This window comes from Pseudopodoces humilis, chromosome 1 (genome assembly GCF_049639895.1).
Source record: "Pseudopodoces humilis isolate 2021_Gansu_Grassland_sample_001 chromosome 1, ASM4963989v1, whole genome shotgun sequence".
Taxonomy (NCBI): Eukaryota; Metazoa; Chordata; class Aves; order Passeriformes; family Paridae; genus Pseudopodoces; species Pseudopodoces humilis.
In genome coordinates, this window is record NC_142200.1 from 135,728,903 (window position 1) to 135,746,207 (window position 17,305).

General features: G+C 39.1%; 1 protein-coding gene across 1 annotated transcript in view; it reads left to right on the forward strand.

Moving 5' to 3' along the window:
* APBB1IP (amyloid beta precursor protein binding family B member 1 interacting protein) overlaps positions 1-17,305 on the forward strand; it is a 64,660-nt gene that overhangs the window by 22,424 nt on the left and 24,931 nt on the right. The window contains exons 5-8 of the mRNA XM_014248608.2: positions 2,261-2,338; positions 4,925-5,084; positions 8,763-8,884; positions 16,078-16,152. Coding sequence (XP_014104083.2) covers positions 2,261-2,338; positions 4,925-5,084; positions 8,763-8,884; positions 16,078-16,152 — 435 coding nt within the window. The remainder of the gene's footprint in view (positions 1-2,260; positions 2,339-4,924; positions 5,085-8,762; positions 8,885-16,077; positions 16,153-17,305) is intronic.

Sequence of the window (17,305 nt, forward strand, 5' to 3'; positions counted from 1 at the left end):
CAATGCAATCGTGATATTAAGACCCTATTTTCTAGCCTTTAGGTGTGCCAAGGTAAAGTAGGGCCTTTCTTTCAGGGAAGCATAGAGCTGTGTCGTTAGTTTCCATAAACTCTGACATTTCTTTTTAAAACTGTCCTTCAGCTAAATAAGGCTTCATTTTCTATTGACATGATGACTTTATGTGCTTCTGTTAAAAGATCCAGAAAATGTGGGGATGATACTGTAGCAGGAAAACAAATCCTGTAGCTTGTCAAAGCGTTTCTAACACTGCTAAAATTTTTCATCTGATAGCTTATTTCCTTTTTCTGCATTAGGTCAAAGCTTATGAAACTACGAAGGCTGTCAGGTGAGAGTTCTGTTGTACAGATTTATACAGTGTGTGAACTCTGTTCAACACAAGTCACATGCAGGTGAAGCCTGAATTATACCTGCCTAAAATTTTCATCAGAAAGCTTGCCCACAGCACACTCAACCACTTTGGTTAAGATGCTTTTCCTGCTTGCTGCCGAGAGGTGGTAAGGGGAGGGCCACAGTGTGAGAAGTGTGTGCTTTTCCCTCTAAACACTCAGCCTCACTGCAGCAGCCACCTTTGTGCAACTGCTTGTGTTCAACTACAGAATCTTTTTTTTTCGATTCTCTGAGTTAAGCACTGCTAAGCTATAGCAATGCAAATTTCCACACCTGCAGAGAAAAAAGGAGATATTTTTAACTGATTGCATGGTATTTATAGTAGAGAATTTGATAACAGGAAACATGCTTGAAGCAGTGATAAAACAAAAGATGTTTAATTCAGCAGGAGGGATGTCAGTCAGGAATATTTTAGATGCTGTAGAACATCCCTCAAAACTTGGGATGAACAAGATAGCCTTCTTTGCTCTTTTTTGCTATGATTGTATGGTATCTCAGCAACAGGGAAGTAATGGCTTAGTTAGGCTTAGTTTCTTGCAAGTGCATCTTCCATGAGCTGTAGCCAGTTCTCTTGGTGCAAAGGCCACTAAAAATTTTGACTTTAGGGTAGCAAGCGGGGGCTGATGGTAATAGAAATCTGGTGTGGAAGCAGAACAGGAAGTTTCTCCCACAGGCCTTGACTGGAAGTTTGTAGCCAGTGAGTAGCGTATAGCATAGCACAAAATCCTACCCCTTTTAAACAGAGGAAGCTGAAGAGAGCAAGAGGGACAGCAAAAATCAGCAGAGAGGCAAAAAAGCATTGACAAAACAGACTTCAGTAGAGGCAACAGAGACTTCAGAAGAGGCAACAGGGATGTTAAGTTGGAAAGAAACTGAATGCTCAAGTAGTACTGGAGGAGTCCAAGGCAGCCCCAGGAACCACTGTCACTTGCTGTCCAAAATGTGCTTTTCCAGCTCCTAATGTGACAGGAGGAGACTTCTGGAACAGAGATGCCATAAAGGAACAGTCCCAAACTATAGAGCAGTCACAGAGGCAGCACTAGGCATTGGCATTTGGTACATGTAGCTAAAATTCTCAGCACCTGGGGATCCAGAGTCTTCTTGGATCACAAATGCCATTGATCTTAAGAGAGAGGCATGATATTGATAGGGCTGCTTTGTTAAAGGAGAGCTGGGTGATACTGAGATTTTTGGGGTTCTTACTGTGGCTGTGGCATTCAGAAAAAGCTGGAATGAACTTGTGTGCTCTATCTAACTGTCTGTTAATATGAATAGCTCCATTAGTAGAATAAAAAGCCATGGGATCATCCAATTAATGGAGGTGTTCTTCTCAGTAAGTATCTGTGCAATAAGAGATCATATGTGGCAATCCAAAGTAAACTAGTGTACTGAACACAGAGTATGAATTATAAGTGGTGTAATTGCAAGCCAAAATTTCAGTAAAATCCTACAAATACTAGTTCTCTTACCCTAATTAGAAATGAGTTTTCTTCCTACCACAATCCTATTTCACTCAGGCTAGATCTTCCTTCACCTTCTCTTTTGTATCAGCTGTACGCACAGAAACATAGAAGAATCCAGTTTTCAGGAATTCCTGTAGCATTTGAGGAACAGATCATGTAAGAACTATATGACTGAGCAACAGCAGGGAACATTGGACTTGTAAATCAATCCAGTGATTCAGCTTTGGCTGAAGGATATTAGGTCAAGGAAGGCTGGAGATTATCTGTATGTATGAAGTTTGCTGTGACAAGCCTTATCTCCTATCAAGAAAACAACCCTCTTCAAGTAAATATAAATTGCTGAGATTACTTAACAAGAAATATATCAAATATATCTTGTGTCTTTCCAGGAAGAACTAGAAGCAAAGGCTAAAGCTGACAAGATTAAACTTGCATTGGAGAAACTGAAGGAAGCCAAAGTTAAGAAGGTGAGCTATAACCATAAGAGCTACCACCTACGTAACTGTTAACATTCTTCTTAATAATAAATTTCTTACTAAAATGACTAGGCTCTTCCATATTTTATCTGTAAAGATACTCAGTGGAGCTCTCATCACCCACCCCAAAAGATGTCTCTAGGAGAATGCTGCCTCCAAGGGACTTATTTTTTGGAGGACTTGGAAAATGCTGTCTCTTTCTCTTTTTATCAGTGTTGGGGCAAAGCCCACTGTTCTGATAAGTTGCTTTAGAGAAAGCAGAGTGTACGTGAAAATGTTGCTTACTTATGCTGCGGTGATTCCAGGAGTATTAAACTTTTCTTTATAGTGGATGTGGATTTAGCTAATCCCTATTAAATTAATGATGATTTCACCAGTGTTGACTCTGTAACTAAAGTTATGAGTGCTCACTGATCACCCTCTTTTCTTTGATATGTTGGCAGTTCTCCTTTGGGAGACTTTTCTTCCCCACCCCCCCCCCCCACCCCACCCCCCCCCAATATTTGGAATCATACAGTAGAAGTAAGGTTCAATCTTGTACTGTCACTATAATGAAATTACTGAGTCATTCTTGAATTCTAAATTGACTAAACATTGTCAAGAAAACTGGTTTTCTCTCTTCTACTTAAAGCAGAGGGCAGGGATGATAAATGCAAGCTCACAGTTCTGGACTTCAGGAGAGCAGAATTTGGCTTCTTCAGAGATCTGCTTGAAAGAATCCCATGTGGGACTTCCTGGTGGGAAGAAGGGGTCAAGAAAGCTGGTTAATATTTAAAGATCACCTCCTTCAAACTGGAGAGAGTTCCATTCCAATGGAAGATGATCAGAAAGTATCATGAAGGTGATAGGAGTATCTCTCCTGTGAGGAAAGGCTGAGATTGCCTAGCAAAGAGGGGGCTCTGTGTGGTGCTTGTCTATCTCTAGAAAAACCTCAAAAAAGGGTGCAAAGTGAATGGAGCCAGGCCCTCTTCAGTGCTGCCCAGTGACAGGACCAGAGGCAATGGGCACAAACAGCAAACACTTCTTCACTGTGAGGTTGGGTGAGCCTGGCACAGGTTTCCCAGGCAGATTGTGGAGTCTCCCTCCTTGGAGATGGTAACAAACCATCTGGACAGGGTCCTGGTCATCAGTCTCTAGGTGACCCTGCTTGCCCAGGCAACTGGACTGGATGACCACTGGAGGTGCCTTCCAATCTCGGCTGTTTTGTGATTCTGTGAAGATGGAAGCTGAATGCATGTTCCTGAGCAGCCAGTTAGAACCAGACAAAAATTCCCTTTTACCTTAAATGTGTTAGATTACGCATGCACAACACTTCTTTTCTCTCTAATCTGCACTACGGCTCAGCTGCTTATTTTACAGAAGTTTCTTCTTACAAGGATTGGAATCAAAACAAGTTCATGGCTTTTGTTACATTTGTTTTTTGCTTTTCAGAGGTAGTGTAGATTTTTTCTTGGGGATCATAACTCTGCTTCTACCTGACCTTTTACGCAGATTGTCTCTACAGAGCCAAAGATTCTTATGCACACAATTTAAAATAAAGAGCTATTTAAACAAGACTACATGGAAAGTAGTTCCAACCCACCAGCAATGTAGAGACCTTTTAGAGAATTATTCTACTGTTTTCAGTACTAATGGAGCATTTTAAGTACTTTCTTACAATGTACTTCCAGTTCTTTATCACATTTTATTTACTTCAGCGTTTTCTTGCATTGTTCCTCTCTGAAGAAAGTTCACTGTGTTTCATGTTTAACAAATACTTCACCATACAAAGAAGTAATGGGTGTCTCAGGTTAATTTGGTCTATGTTAGTAACTAATGAGGGGAAGAGGAGGGGCATTCACTGATCTTTTCTCAGTGGTAGCCAGTGACAGAACCCAAGAGAATGGCCTGGAACAGGCCCTCCAGTAAAGTGGTCACAGGACAAACCCTGACAGAGTTCAAGAAACATTTGGACAATGCTTTCAGGCACATGGTGTGACTCTTGGGGTTGTCCTGTGCAGGGCCAGGAGTTGTACTCGATGATTCTGATGGGTCCCTTACAACTCAGCATATTCTGCGAACTCGTCTGTTTTCTAATTGATGACTATTGGACTATCTTGATGTCCAAGACCTTGGCCCATCTTAATACAATCCAGTTTCAGGTTATACTGTTGGCATGGCAAGGTTCTTCCATTCTTTTTCTATTTAAAACTGAATTTTCCACATTTGTAACTTGCATTAAGGACGTTCTGTCCTTTTGTACTTGGCTTCCCTAACAAGCATTTTCCTCAATCGCACATGTAGTAGATTCAGAAAAGAGATTAGCTTCTGCTTTTTCTTCATGGTAATTTCATCTTTCCTGAAATCATGCATAGGACAAGGCTCAATTTTATTTTTAGAGAAAAGATCTTTATTTTGTTGGCATTGTAATGTGAAAACTTTGGAGCTGTTTTATTCTCTCAGCTTGCTGTAGGACAGGATCCCTTTGAATCAGCCTTTGACCTTCAGCCCTTATCTTTCTTATCTGTGTTTGCAGATTCAGACTAGGCTTTTTCTTGCTTCTGAAATTAAGTGACTCTTGTGTGACTTTGTTCTCAGCTTGTTATCAAGGTGCACATGAACGATAACAGCACAAAGTCTCTAATGGTGGATGAGCGTCAGGTGGCGCGGGATGTTTTGGACAATCTCTTTGAGAAAACCCATTGTGACTGCAACGTTGACTGGTGTCTGTATGAGATGTACCCAGAGCTGCAAATTGGTAAGTGTAGTAACATAGCACATAGCAAATAGATAGAGGGCTGGTCATCTTGAATGATCAGATAAGTGTTGGTAATCTTGAAAAGATAGTAACATTTCTCCTGCCCATGTGTCACCTGGCAATGTGACATCACAGACTCTAAGATGAAGGATGCTGAAGGAATATAGTTGGGTTGTTCTTGCTGTGGAAATGAGTCCATTCAGCTGTGCTGTGACCTGTGGAAGGCTCCTTGCTTTTCACCATTTTCATTATTTTATTTTACACAAAATGAAGGAGCGATGTGAATTTCAAGGTGATGACAATCCTAAACACACCAGTACTCAAATCCACTTTTTGAAGAGAGGATGCAGTGCTGGAGTGCTGTCAGCAGGCATGTATTACATACTGGCTAAACAAATGTCATTAAACAAGTCTCTGTGAGAAGTGTTTCAGTAATTTCTAATGCTTTTCATTTGTGGTAATCATTTTCATAAGTGTAGCTGTGTCCAGAATACTACTCCGTGATGGGGCTACAGCTCTGCTGATGGTAAGTTATGACTTATGGAGTAATTAACCTGGCCTCCAGGTCCTGAGAAACAGCTGTGCAAAACTTAGAAATTGCTCTGTGCAACATAATGAGTCTTGTTTGAAAAAGGATTCAAGGTTTCTTTCATTAAGAAGAGAGTATTCTCTAATTGTGAAATATTTCAGAATCTTTTTATTTTCCAGACTGAAAAGGTATGACATCAAAAGGAGAAGGAAAATTGCCATGACTTTCTTTCAGAGTCACATTTAACCTAGCAAAATGGGAAATTGTCAAACAGCCTTTAACATTCTCAGTTTACAGTCTCCCAGCAGAGATGTGAAAATTCACATATTAAGTCAAATATCAATATTGCACTTCAAAAGGGCCTCAGGTGTAGTCACTCTGCTAAATTAAATGATACAAATTTAAAAATACCTGGAAAAAAGCCTGACTTGTCATGAGCAAGGAGATGCTCATCTGCTTGTAAGAGTGATGCATAAATTTACTGCCAGGCTGTTCTTGCTACTTAAGATAATGGTGCTGCATTCTTTTGTACCTGCTTATCTTAACTAAGGAAATACTGGAAATGTCATTTGACCCTAGATCAAAAATCTGACAAAAGTCACTAAAGAATTTTGGAGTATTTTCCTATCTTAGAATGTTGCTCCCTTTTTGTCCAGTATGACTTGAACAAACATGTTTGAGTATTAGAATGACAGCACATAAATATATTGTTTTCTTAATCTCCATAGTCATTAAAAAGAATATGTTTCTTCATAATCTGGATAGATACTTGAATCTCCCATCATGCAATTAAAACTGAAGGTATCAGTTTGCTACAAACATTGGGGTTAATGGTTAGAATTTTTTTTGGTAAAAATTACTTATGCTTCTTTTGTCCCAGCTAATGCTAGGTGATTTTAGTTAGTGTTAGGGTATTGGTGCAGTAAGGAATTACTCTAATAATGAATTAAAATTATTTTAAAAGCCAAGACAGAAGAAAAGTACCAAAGGAAATAAACTTGTATCTGGTTCAAGAAAAATGGAAAAATCTATTAACTCCTGATGCAGTGATCTATTACCAGGTCCAGATCTGCTGTGGCTGGAGCCTTTTTATTTGCAGAAGGCAGTTTCAATATGAGTGGAACAGTACATGTTCTTTCTTCTGCTTCCAATGCACAGCAACATGCAGCTAATTTTGTTCAAAATCAGAACAATGTGAGCCATTCTTTATTTTTGTCAGTATACTTCCTGGCTGCTCTAGATGGCTTTATTACTATCAGCACAAAGACAGAACTTTTCTGCACTTCATCTATCTGCCTGCTTTCCACGTTAGTATTAAATAGAATAAAATTTCCTTTACTTTAAGAAGCAAATCTGAGCAGCAAATATTTCTTGCTGAACTGAAAGTCCAAACTACTTTTATATCACAGGATACTTGTCAGGTTGTCTTACATATATGGTTATTTTGAAAGACTACCATTGTAAATAAAATAAACTACAGTTTAAAATTAAATACATTTTAAATATCACAATCTCAGTAGTGAGATGGTGGTGTAACACTGGGCTGTATAGACCAGCATCTATTTTGCAATAAAGACTATTATAGTCTTATAATAGGCATCTAGATTTGACTTTTTTAAGGTAAAAAATTAAAAAATTAAATGAAATTAAATATATTATATATATTTATATAATAAATATATAAATTAAATAATTAAAAAATCAATTATTGAAAAGACTCTCCTGGTGGTCATAAAATCACATTTTTCATACAAGAAAATCCTGGTGCAGCAAATGAACAAATGAAAATATATGTGGCAAAAATTAGTGTTGCTGTCTGAGAATTGTTTCATGCCTATCTTAAACTATAAGGTACTGTTCACTCTTCAAACCATTAACAGGGTTTTATATAGTGCTTTCTATTTCCAGTGCATTGCAGAAGTACCAGCTGCTAAATGAAGAGTGTTTTGTTGTTGATGTTAAAAGTTACTGTGTACATGCGAATGGGTCTTGAAGCTAATCCCGTTCTGTGAAATTAATTAATTCACAAGATATGGGTTGGATGGGATGTACTTAACCCTTGTCAAAAGTAACAAGTATCACAGAAAGCCTACAGAATGTGTGCTCTGTTACCTCCTCTGATGTGGAGGCTTCCAATGGCCAGTCTAGGCCATTGGAAGATGTGATCACCACAGACCACAGAAATGGGTATGGCTGTTCCCAGGAAATTGCCAAAAACCTACTGAAAATTGGAGCTGAGTTAATTCCCTATCTCAGTACTGAATTTTTAAAAAAGTGCAGGTTGGGATCCTCCAAAATGAACTGTCAAGTTATGCTGAATTCCTTTTCCTTTAAAAGGGGTTTTGTGTTACTCTTGAGCAATCTTGTATAAATGAAACTGAAGCAGAAAAGATCAGTTTCCTAGTCTCAGCACACCCTGCGGCTTTTCTGGGTGGAGGACTGGGGTTCGGAGCAGATCAGGAGGGGAAAGAGTTAACATTAGGTCTCTCACATCCCTGGTAAGGTTTTTAGCTACAGAGATGCTGGGTGAACCAGTATATCTTGACATCAGTTCTCAGTCTACCTTCGTATTTTCTGTTTTGATATTTGTGGTTTTAAATACAGTTGCTTGAAACCAAACATTTTCTTTTCAGTGCATAGAATTCTTCCTGCTGACAAAAAAATAAATCTTCATTGTAAAAGAAGTAAAGCAAAAGGAGAAATAAATAAATTTTTACTTTTTTTTTTTTTTCATTAGCTATAATTTATATATACCCCTTCTCCTGCCCCTCAATCTGTAATAGTGCAAACCTTAAAAAAACCAAATCAATCAAAAGCAGAAAGCCATGAAAAACATGGGTGTAACCATTTACTCCTGGCAGGTCACTGTTTCCATTTCCTGCAGTCTTCAAGTGACAGCACAGAGATGCAGGGGGAATCCTGCATGGCACAGGGTACATAAGGCGTCTGGAGCTGCTCTGCCCTTCCATGTGACACAATTTCATGTGGGTTTTGCACACGTCTGTGCAGTGGGAAAAGAGTGCTGAACTGTCCAGTGCTGAGTGACTGAACATCAGATAATGATTACATTCTTACACAGGAATTTCTGCGGCCTCTGTAGAGGGCAGGAACAGTTTGAATGTCTTACATTATCTTCTCTGTCTCTCCAGAAAGGTTTTTTGAAGACCATGAAAATGTTGTTGAAGTGTTATCAGACTGGACTCGAGACACTGAGAATAAGATTCTGTTTTTGGAAAAAAGTCAAAAATATGCTTTATTTAAAAATCCCCAGGTAAGCTAACATGGTATTCAGATAAGTGTCTAAACTAAGGTAATTTAGTCTGCATTCTGCCTATTGCATTAACAATTTGCTTTCAGCTCTCTCAGTTCAGAGTAAGCAAAAATTGTATTTTCGACCAAAAAAACCCACCAGGATGTTGAATGCAAGGATTTGAAAATGAGTGTTTTCTACTTTTTTTTCTGATACTATTTTAGAGTCCTGTCTGTAGAGGTAAAAACTGAAGCATGTAGTTCACCTCCAGTACAAGCTACTGTTTGGTACAGCTTTTAGAACTGGGTGAGCTGTAACAGCTGTAAAAACCTGGTCTTTGTTATTACTACAGCTTCTCCACTATTTCTGCTGATGATTTCCTTGAAGGCCCAGTTTTTGCCAGTTGTACATGAAACTTCATAAAGGGTATATTGAATATTACAGAGGATTTGCTGGATTTTGTTAATACTGAGGAGAGGAATTGGGTTATCAGTAACTGGTGTGCATTAACTTTGTAAAGGAGGGTCTGCACACTGAATTGCATCAAATTATTCAGATAGGTGTATACACAAATAGTTTTATTTCTTGTGTTATGTGGTCAAACCTGTATGTACAAACACCCTGGAACATACAGCTGCTGGATTCTGGGGCACAAGATCTTTTCCCCATGTCAGCTGACTGTTAGCTCATTGAGCATCTGGTTTGTTCCTAAGGGCCGCAAGAAATAAATGAGCAATTCAGCATTGCTGAAAAAAAATGAGTCAAATATGTAATTTGGCAGTAAATCTCACCAAGCTGCTCATTAGGAAGTTATTTTTTATAGAATGAGCCAATGTTTGAAATAAAACCTGCAGAAAAGAAATTTCCTTCATTGACAATAGGTATCCACAGTCAGGAAAGGATAACTTATCCTGCAGTGTACATGGATTAATGTTGATTTTTAGTATGAAACAGCAAAGTCAAATTTGAGAATACAATGTGCTGGCTCAAAGTCCTCCTTTCTAGAGCACATAAACCTACCCAGCAGCAGAGGTTCAACTCCACATTTGATTCATACACTGTAGTATAGTGTTATTTGGGTAAGTGGCTTAGAGCAAGTCTCTGAACCTCAAACAGGAAATAAAACTAAGATGAATATTCTGCTCTGATGAATACTGTGTTTTGGTTGCAATGAAATTTAGAAATAAATGTGGCCTAAACCAAAAACGAAACAAACGTGTAGCTCTGTCCTCTTGTCTCAGCTGGATCTGGAGTCACTGAACTTTAGCCCCTCCATGATAAGCTCTAAAATGAACAGTCTAAGGAAACTGGATCAGTTGTGACTATCATACTGTTGAAATATTTTGCCAGTAATAAAGTCTGACCATCTGTCAGGCGTGGTAAACCGAAACACTGTGAATGGGGAAAACAGTACAGTCATATTGTGGCAGAAAGTAATCAGCACTGTACAGAGCTCACACTAAATACTGAAACATGATAAAATACATGATCTGCAGTGAGTCCCTGAACAGGTAAACCAAGAGGAAATGCTGAGTTGTGGGGGGGAGGGTGTGTGATTACCTAGCTAACTACTTGCAGAAATTATAATGTAACCAATGGGAAACTGAAATCTTGTGCTGTGAGACTGTGTGCTCAGTACATTCAGCCTTCTTTTAGCTCAGTCAAGGCTGCCACGTTAAACTCATTTTGGGAGTACAGAAATTGCAGAATGCTTTTTTTGACACACCCAGTGGTGTTAATGCTGCAACAGCTGAATTCCTTGTTTTATTTTGTGCTCATTCTGTTGGAAGGGTTTTGTGGAGATCTCACCTTTTTTTAGCCTGCATTTTTTAACTTTTCTGGGGATAAAAAAATTCCAAAGGTGGCCAGGTGCCTACAGTTTATTCTAAGACAAATTAGCAATGCAAAATTTTCATCACAAAGATTTGACACAATTAAGAGTCAAGTGTTTTTTTTAAAAAAAATCTTATGAAGATGGGCAGATGCGTTCCTAAAACAAGCGGACCGCTGAAGAAGGTCTGTGACCTGTGCTAATGTTTATTGTTTCTTTCTGTGAACTAGTTATAGACCAATTTAACAATTAATTACAAGTGTTTCATTTTCTAAGGGGGAATTGAGGTTCTGAAATGCAGGATTTATTCTCTATGTGCTGGCAATATGTTGCTCAGTTAATGCCTGTGGCTTTTTTTTTAAATGGTCATTCTTGTCATGCAGCACTTGGTAGTTTTTCTGCAGCTTTGTTTTCTGAAATATTTTTTAATGTGTTTGGAATACCTTTTAGAAAAAACTATTATAAAATTCTCAGGTGTCCCTCTCACCACGATGACAGGCACACTTTGCCTTCTGCTCACTGTGATATAATAGAACCTGCAGGGAACTTGCAGTAAAAGACTGTTCCATGAATGCCATCAGTGACTCATCTGCAGAGAAGTAGCTTCTTCTTTAGTCTGTGACTAAAGAGTGAAACAAAAACACATGGGCAAATAAAGAGAACTTCTATAACATTGGAAAGGTGGTGCTTTGTCATATGGTTAAGTGACACTGGTTTTCTCTCGAAAGGAAAGGTTGTCAGGTCTCAACACCTCTTTTCAAAAAACTCAAAAAATAACTCAGCTAAAAGATACTACAAAAGGAAGAAAAATGAAGGAAAATGGTTGTTTTTAAGGTGTAGCTGAATCTAAACTCCTTGTTTTAAATGCTGGTCATGCTCTTAGAACACTTTATTTTACTTCTGTTTGCATGAACTTTGATTTCCTGTGGTTTTCTTTTGATAAAATCAAACAGTGCAGGCTACACCACCTGCATATGCTTTTGTTTGTTTGTTTTCTTATTATTGGACAGTATTTATGAAAATTACTGAAAATCTGTAAAGTACTTAATGTTTCTGCTCCCTCATATGTAAGCCAAAAGCTAGAGCTACACCTTCTAATGGAGGACCCATACACTGTATTGATTCTTTATTTCTTCTGAAGAGCAAGAGTTCTCAACAGCATCAGGAAGTGGAGTGTTTGTAGTGGATTTGTAATGTCTTTCATAACAAGACAGCTATAGCAAGTTTCATGCTTGTATATTTATCTACTATCCACCAGGTGATACTTTTGTTTTTCACCAGCTTGGCCACATTTATTAATCCAGGTTTTCCTTTTGTCTCCACTGTTACCCAGTGATGAGAGCATAAAAGGGTGACAGGGACCTGGTTATTGAGTATGCTGGCAAAAGTGCAAAGAAATAGAAGTGAGAAAAGAGAGGTGTTTTTCACTGTACTCCCACTGTTCATTAATCTTAATTTCTCTTTTTCAGGGTTTCAAAAGAGCTTTGCCTTTAGCTTCATGTATTTTTTTACTTTTATGATCTTCAGAGCAATTATAGGTATCTTCTAATACTTTTAATGTGCAGTTTTCTGTGGGACACACCATGATATAAATTGCAGATATGACCCGGTTCTGTTTTATTTTTTCTGCACAAATCATGCTGCACTGAGTAGCAGTTGCAATGATCTGAAATGGGATGTGAGCCGGCCAGTTCTTGCCTCATATTGGGTGCAGGTTGGATGAGCATAAGCAGGCAGCCCATTGCTCAAAGAAGCTAGTCATCAGTATGAAGCATCTGCCTTGTTTTATGCACACTGTTTGATCTGTGCTGTTGTGGATTTTTCAGATCTGGAAAATCAGTTTCAAGAGCTTGGAAGCAAAAATACAACCTAAGTGTAGGAGTAGGCAGAGGGAGCATGCTGTCTTGGAGCACCTGTTTTTTGACATGCAACAAGTAGTTGCTGCTGCATTCCCACTTGGATGGGTCTGTGTATGAAAAAAAGTGAAAGGTGTGAGAGAGGTGCTGCCACAGTGGGGTTCTGAGACCTCACGTCCATTTCAACGGGGTCAAGCATGGGGGAATAAATCGGGATGGGTACAGTGGAGTGCCCAAAGATAGATTTTAATGTTCACAGAGACTGCATGGTCTGAGGGGCTGCTTCTAAAGACATGGGGATGTGGTGAACTTCACAATGTAAAGAGGTACCTGAGGGCAGAGGCCCAATTGTGAAAACGTCCCACAGACATGACCTGTTTTGGGATGACTCCAGTAGCATCCCCCCAGCACCCCGCATCCCTGGGCCTTAGGTTTATTCCTCCATGTTAGGAACCTGGTCCAAGGTATTAAATATCCCAGCTAATTCTGTTCCCTCAAGGTGTTATTTCATTCAGGAAATTAATTTTTTGAGTCTATAAATACCAATCGGAGAGTTTGATACTGCAGTAGTTTAGTACTGTTTCTATCATGATCCAGGTTTGTATTGCTTACATGCCAACACAGATATTCTTGGACACTACTGAAAACACTTTCTGTTTTCCACTGTTTGAGGGTTACACAGTGCAGAGATACAGCCTGATTTTTTTTTTTTTACCTGCCTTTCCATAAAAAAGGAGAAGGCTGTGTCCCTAAGTGGAAAGGCTTGTCTTTTGAATGTAAGAAGCAGTTAATTCTCAAATCTGTAGATTTGTAGAAATATGTAGAAAGCTGCCCTGCAGCTACATCTTGTCCCATTAATGACCTGACATCCCAAATCAAACATGCATTTCCTGGTGGTGTCCTCACACAGGAAAGAGCTTGCCTTTTATCATGACCTTTGACTACTAGACTTGAAATGACCTCTTCTGGACACATGTGGCTTGCCTCCTCTAGGATGAATGCTTCTGATCAAAAATAGAAGACCACACAGTGATGAAACAAGTAGAGTGTTCAGTCTGCTCCCCAGGTTTTTAGCCACTGACAACTAATAAATACCATGTACTTCCAGATTTCAGAGCAGAGACATAAAGGAGGTAATCAGAAATAAATGAAGTGTGTGTTGACAGGTGAAAGATAACAGTGTACATCTGTGTAACATTGGGTTAGGTGACAGAGCCCCGCTTCCCTAATGAAAAAGCTGTGGCACTAGAGATCCAGCATGGATATCCTTGCAAACTTTCTCTCTTTACGATTGATTATGTCAGTACAGGGTGGTCTGGGCTTCTGCTAAATAAATGCCAGATGCCTGAATGTGAATCAGTTGTAGTCAGAGGAGCTTTGTTTTTGTATTATCAGTCCACAGAAGGCTGACTAAGTCAGATGGATGCTCTCCCCACTAGTAGTAAATTTGATGAACCAAGCCTTGTTGAGACAGTGATAAGGTGTACTTACCTTGAGAAATCTTCATTGTGTATTTTAGGGGTTGTACTATGTCTTTATAACGGTCTAGAGAAGAAGCCTTACAGCTTGCATGTCCCTCTACTTTCCAAATCCATCCCAAGGTCTGGAGGCCCAGCCCAGCCTAACAGTGACCTCGGAGGCTTCAGGACTGCAGTAGTGTTGCCTGTCAAGAAAAGCTGTTGCTCATGCACGAATCACTGGGCTGCAGCTGCTCAGAACTTTTAACTGGGTTTTGTTTTGAGCTGATTGGAGGTTTTTTCCACTCTGAATATTGTCTTTAGATGTAATTGCAAAGCTGTGGTCCTTAGTGTTTGCTTACCTTCAGCTGTGGACTAAAAATATATCCAGGCAGTCTGAAGCCATCTGTGTTTCCAGGATAACTCTCTATTGTACTGAATGTTAAAGTTTCTCACACCATAGACATGGCATGAGCATAGGCCACATTGCAGGTGTCTGTTTCTGAGCTCCCCTGTCTGACTTAATGTGAACTTTAAAGAAAGCAGTTTTTAAAGAACTGGTTTTGAGATCCAGACCTCTTCTGCTTCCTCTCCTGGTGCCCCTCCAAAAACAGTCTGCTCTGAGGCTTGCATTCTGGCAGACAGCTGTTCACAGCACTGTTTGTAAAAGAAGATGTGGTTGTGTGGAAGAGCAGGTTTTCACTTCAGATAAATTGCATTGCTGTAAATGTGGTCTGCTGGCAGGGTAGATTTGCTACTTTTTTGATTGTTTCTTTCTTATACTATGTCAACAGCCTATCCCTTCATTTACACACTTCTCACTTGTATTTTGGTAACGTTTGCATTTATGTTGCAGTTTGGGCGTTGAGGAGTTCTAGGCATGTAAATATGTTGTCACTTTCTCATAGTCTTGAGACATGAAAAATAGAGAGAGATGAAAAGTCAGATAAACTGAAAAACTGTAAACCACAAGAACTCTTGAGTATAACCATTCTAGCCTCAAGGCCATGGATCCAAATGCTATTCGATGCATCCATCCTTGATCTCCCCTCTTCCTTCACACACACCTGCCTTACAGTCTGCAGGCAGCCGGCTCTGCTTGTGTGGCCCTGCTTGCTGTGGAGCAAAGCCACTGCACATGCTCCAGCACACAAGTGCTAGCATCCTTCCCACTTGTCAGAATTTGCACATATGTCCAGGTGCTGTTCTTTTGTCCATCTGTACAATCCAGAGGCATGCAGGCTCATTTTTGCTGTTTAACAGTGGGCAAATTTGTTTTTATGGCTGAACGTGTCCTTGAGGCACTGTGGTTCCTTATTTGTGGGGCAGGCAGGCACTGGGTCCTCCGAGGGCAGCTGCAGCTTCACAGAAACAGGAGTGCAGGCTTTATTTTCAGTAGGCTGGAGCACATGTGCCAAAATATCACGGTGATGACTTCTTCAGATTTCTTCTAGATTTTTGAACAGTTTCTTCACTGCATAAAAGTGCTTTGAAAAGCATGAGCAGAGGTACAAAAGTAGAAAGTAGTAACTTTGAATAAAGGCTTTGGTATATAAGCACTTCACCTAAAAATTAAGTTATATCCAGTGTGCAAGATATGAAGCATGCAAATGACCAGATTGGGCTGTAGGGAAAGTGCTTCCTAGTCTTTTGATACTGCATTGTATTCACTGTATATCAGCATGCAATCAAATGTTAAGTTCTCTGCAACCTGTATGTAATAATACAGGCAGCAGTGAAAATTGGAATGCTAAAACCCAAACCTGTTGATCCAGAAAAACAGCCAAAAACATAAGCCACTGGTTTTACTTTTTGGAGGCCGTTTACGTGGGCAAAAATAATCTTGTATTACGTTTTAATTTTATTCAGAATAAAGAATTAAAAATTCATGAGCAGGCAGGTGTGATTAAACTTTTCTTTAAGAGTCCATATAAGCATCTGTCTCTTGCACCTGCTGATTGGGTACTCAGTATTGAAGGACCCAGTGACTATTGAGTGAGTTTGTACCAATCTAGTTACTTGTATTGCTGGCTTTATAATGAATGTGAACTTCTTTTGTGTCTTCATCAGAATTTCTACCTGGCAAACAAAGGGAAGAAAGAAAGCAAAGAAATGAATGATAAAAACAAAGAGGCTTTGCTGGAGGTAAGCCAAATGATTAAGGCGATGATGCAAATGTCACCAAAACTCTGCCACCATTTGTATCTGCTCTGTAATAACAACATTTAGTTCTTTGTGGGAAATAGAGTAACAACAGGAATTTCTGTGATCATTGGTGTCTTTGTATCTCAGGTTTAATATGTAGACTTCCTTCTTCATCTGCTGTTCCTCATTAAAAATGCAGATTGTTCACTCTTAGGCCAACCCTTTTATTTGGGCCTTTATTTAATCTCAAATAATTTGGGCCTTTATTTAGGCCTGGACTTTTTATTATTAGTAAGGTTGATCAGTACTGAACAATTATCTTTAGGTTAGAAGTGGATTTACTTCTCAACTTATTAGCTGTACTACAGCAGAAAAAGATCTGTTCACTTTTCCAGAAAGTCTGTTTAATCTCTTGCCTTTCCTGCTCAAGTTTTGCTTCAGATGTACACTTGAAAGAGAAAAATCCAAAGCTATTTGAAAGAAAAGATTACCACAGTTCTCCAGGCAAGCAATTTGGTAAAAGCTCACAAAGGAAATGCATTTCTCAGGTGACTGAGAACTCACATTTCAAAATTAGTGCATCTCATGAAGACACCAGATGTTAACCAGCAGAAGTCCTGGTGAATTCTAAATGAAAGCATTAAGTGATGAGTGTGTTGGCATTAAAAATTACCCAGCAATAAGTCCTTCAAGCAAACAATTAGTATATCTGATTAAATAGTATTTTAAATGCTATCATATATTTCAAAGTGAAGGCATAGATTGACCTATGCAGAGAGCCCTAAGCAGTCTCTAAGGAATCTCTCTACTGAAGTATTTCTCTACAGAACCTATAAACACTGCAGTAGAGGAAAAAACCCAACAGTACCAACCATTCTGTTCTATAGTCTTTGCTGAGCACATCTATGTCTAATTAAAAGCCTTTGTAGGTTTTTGCTTGACCCTAAGGGATGGAGATTTTGCAATCCTTCTTTATCAGTGTGTGAGCACCCAGCATTAGCTTGGAAAAGTTTCCTTTGCCTGTCTATGGTGTTCATCTCCCTAATAACTGCATTCCCCATGTTCATATGTTCACTGTCACAAGAAATGTCTTTATTTTTCAAAGGAGCATTTCCTTCTCTATATTGATAGGATTGTGCTTAAATGGATTTGT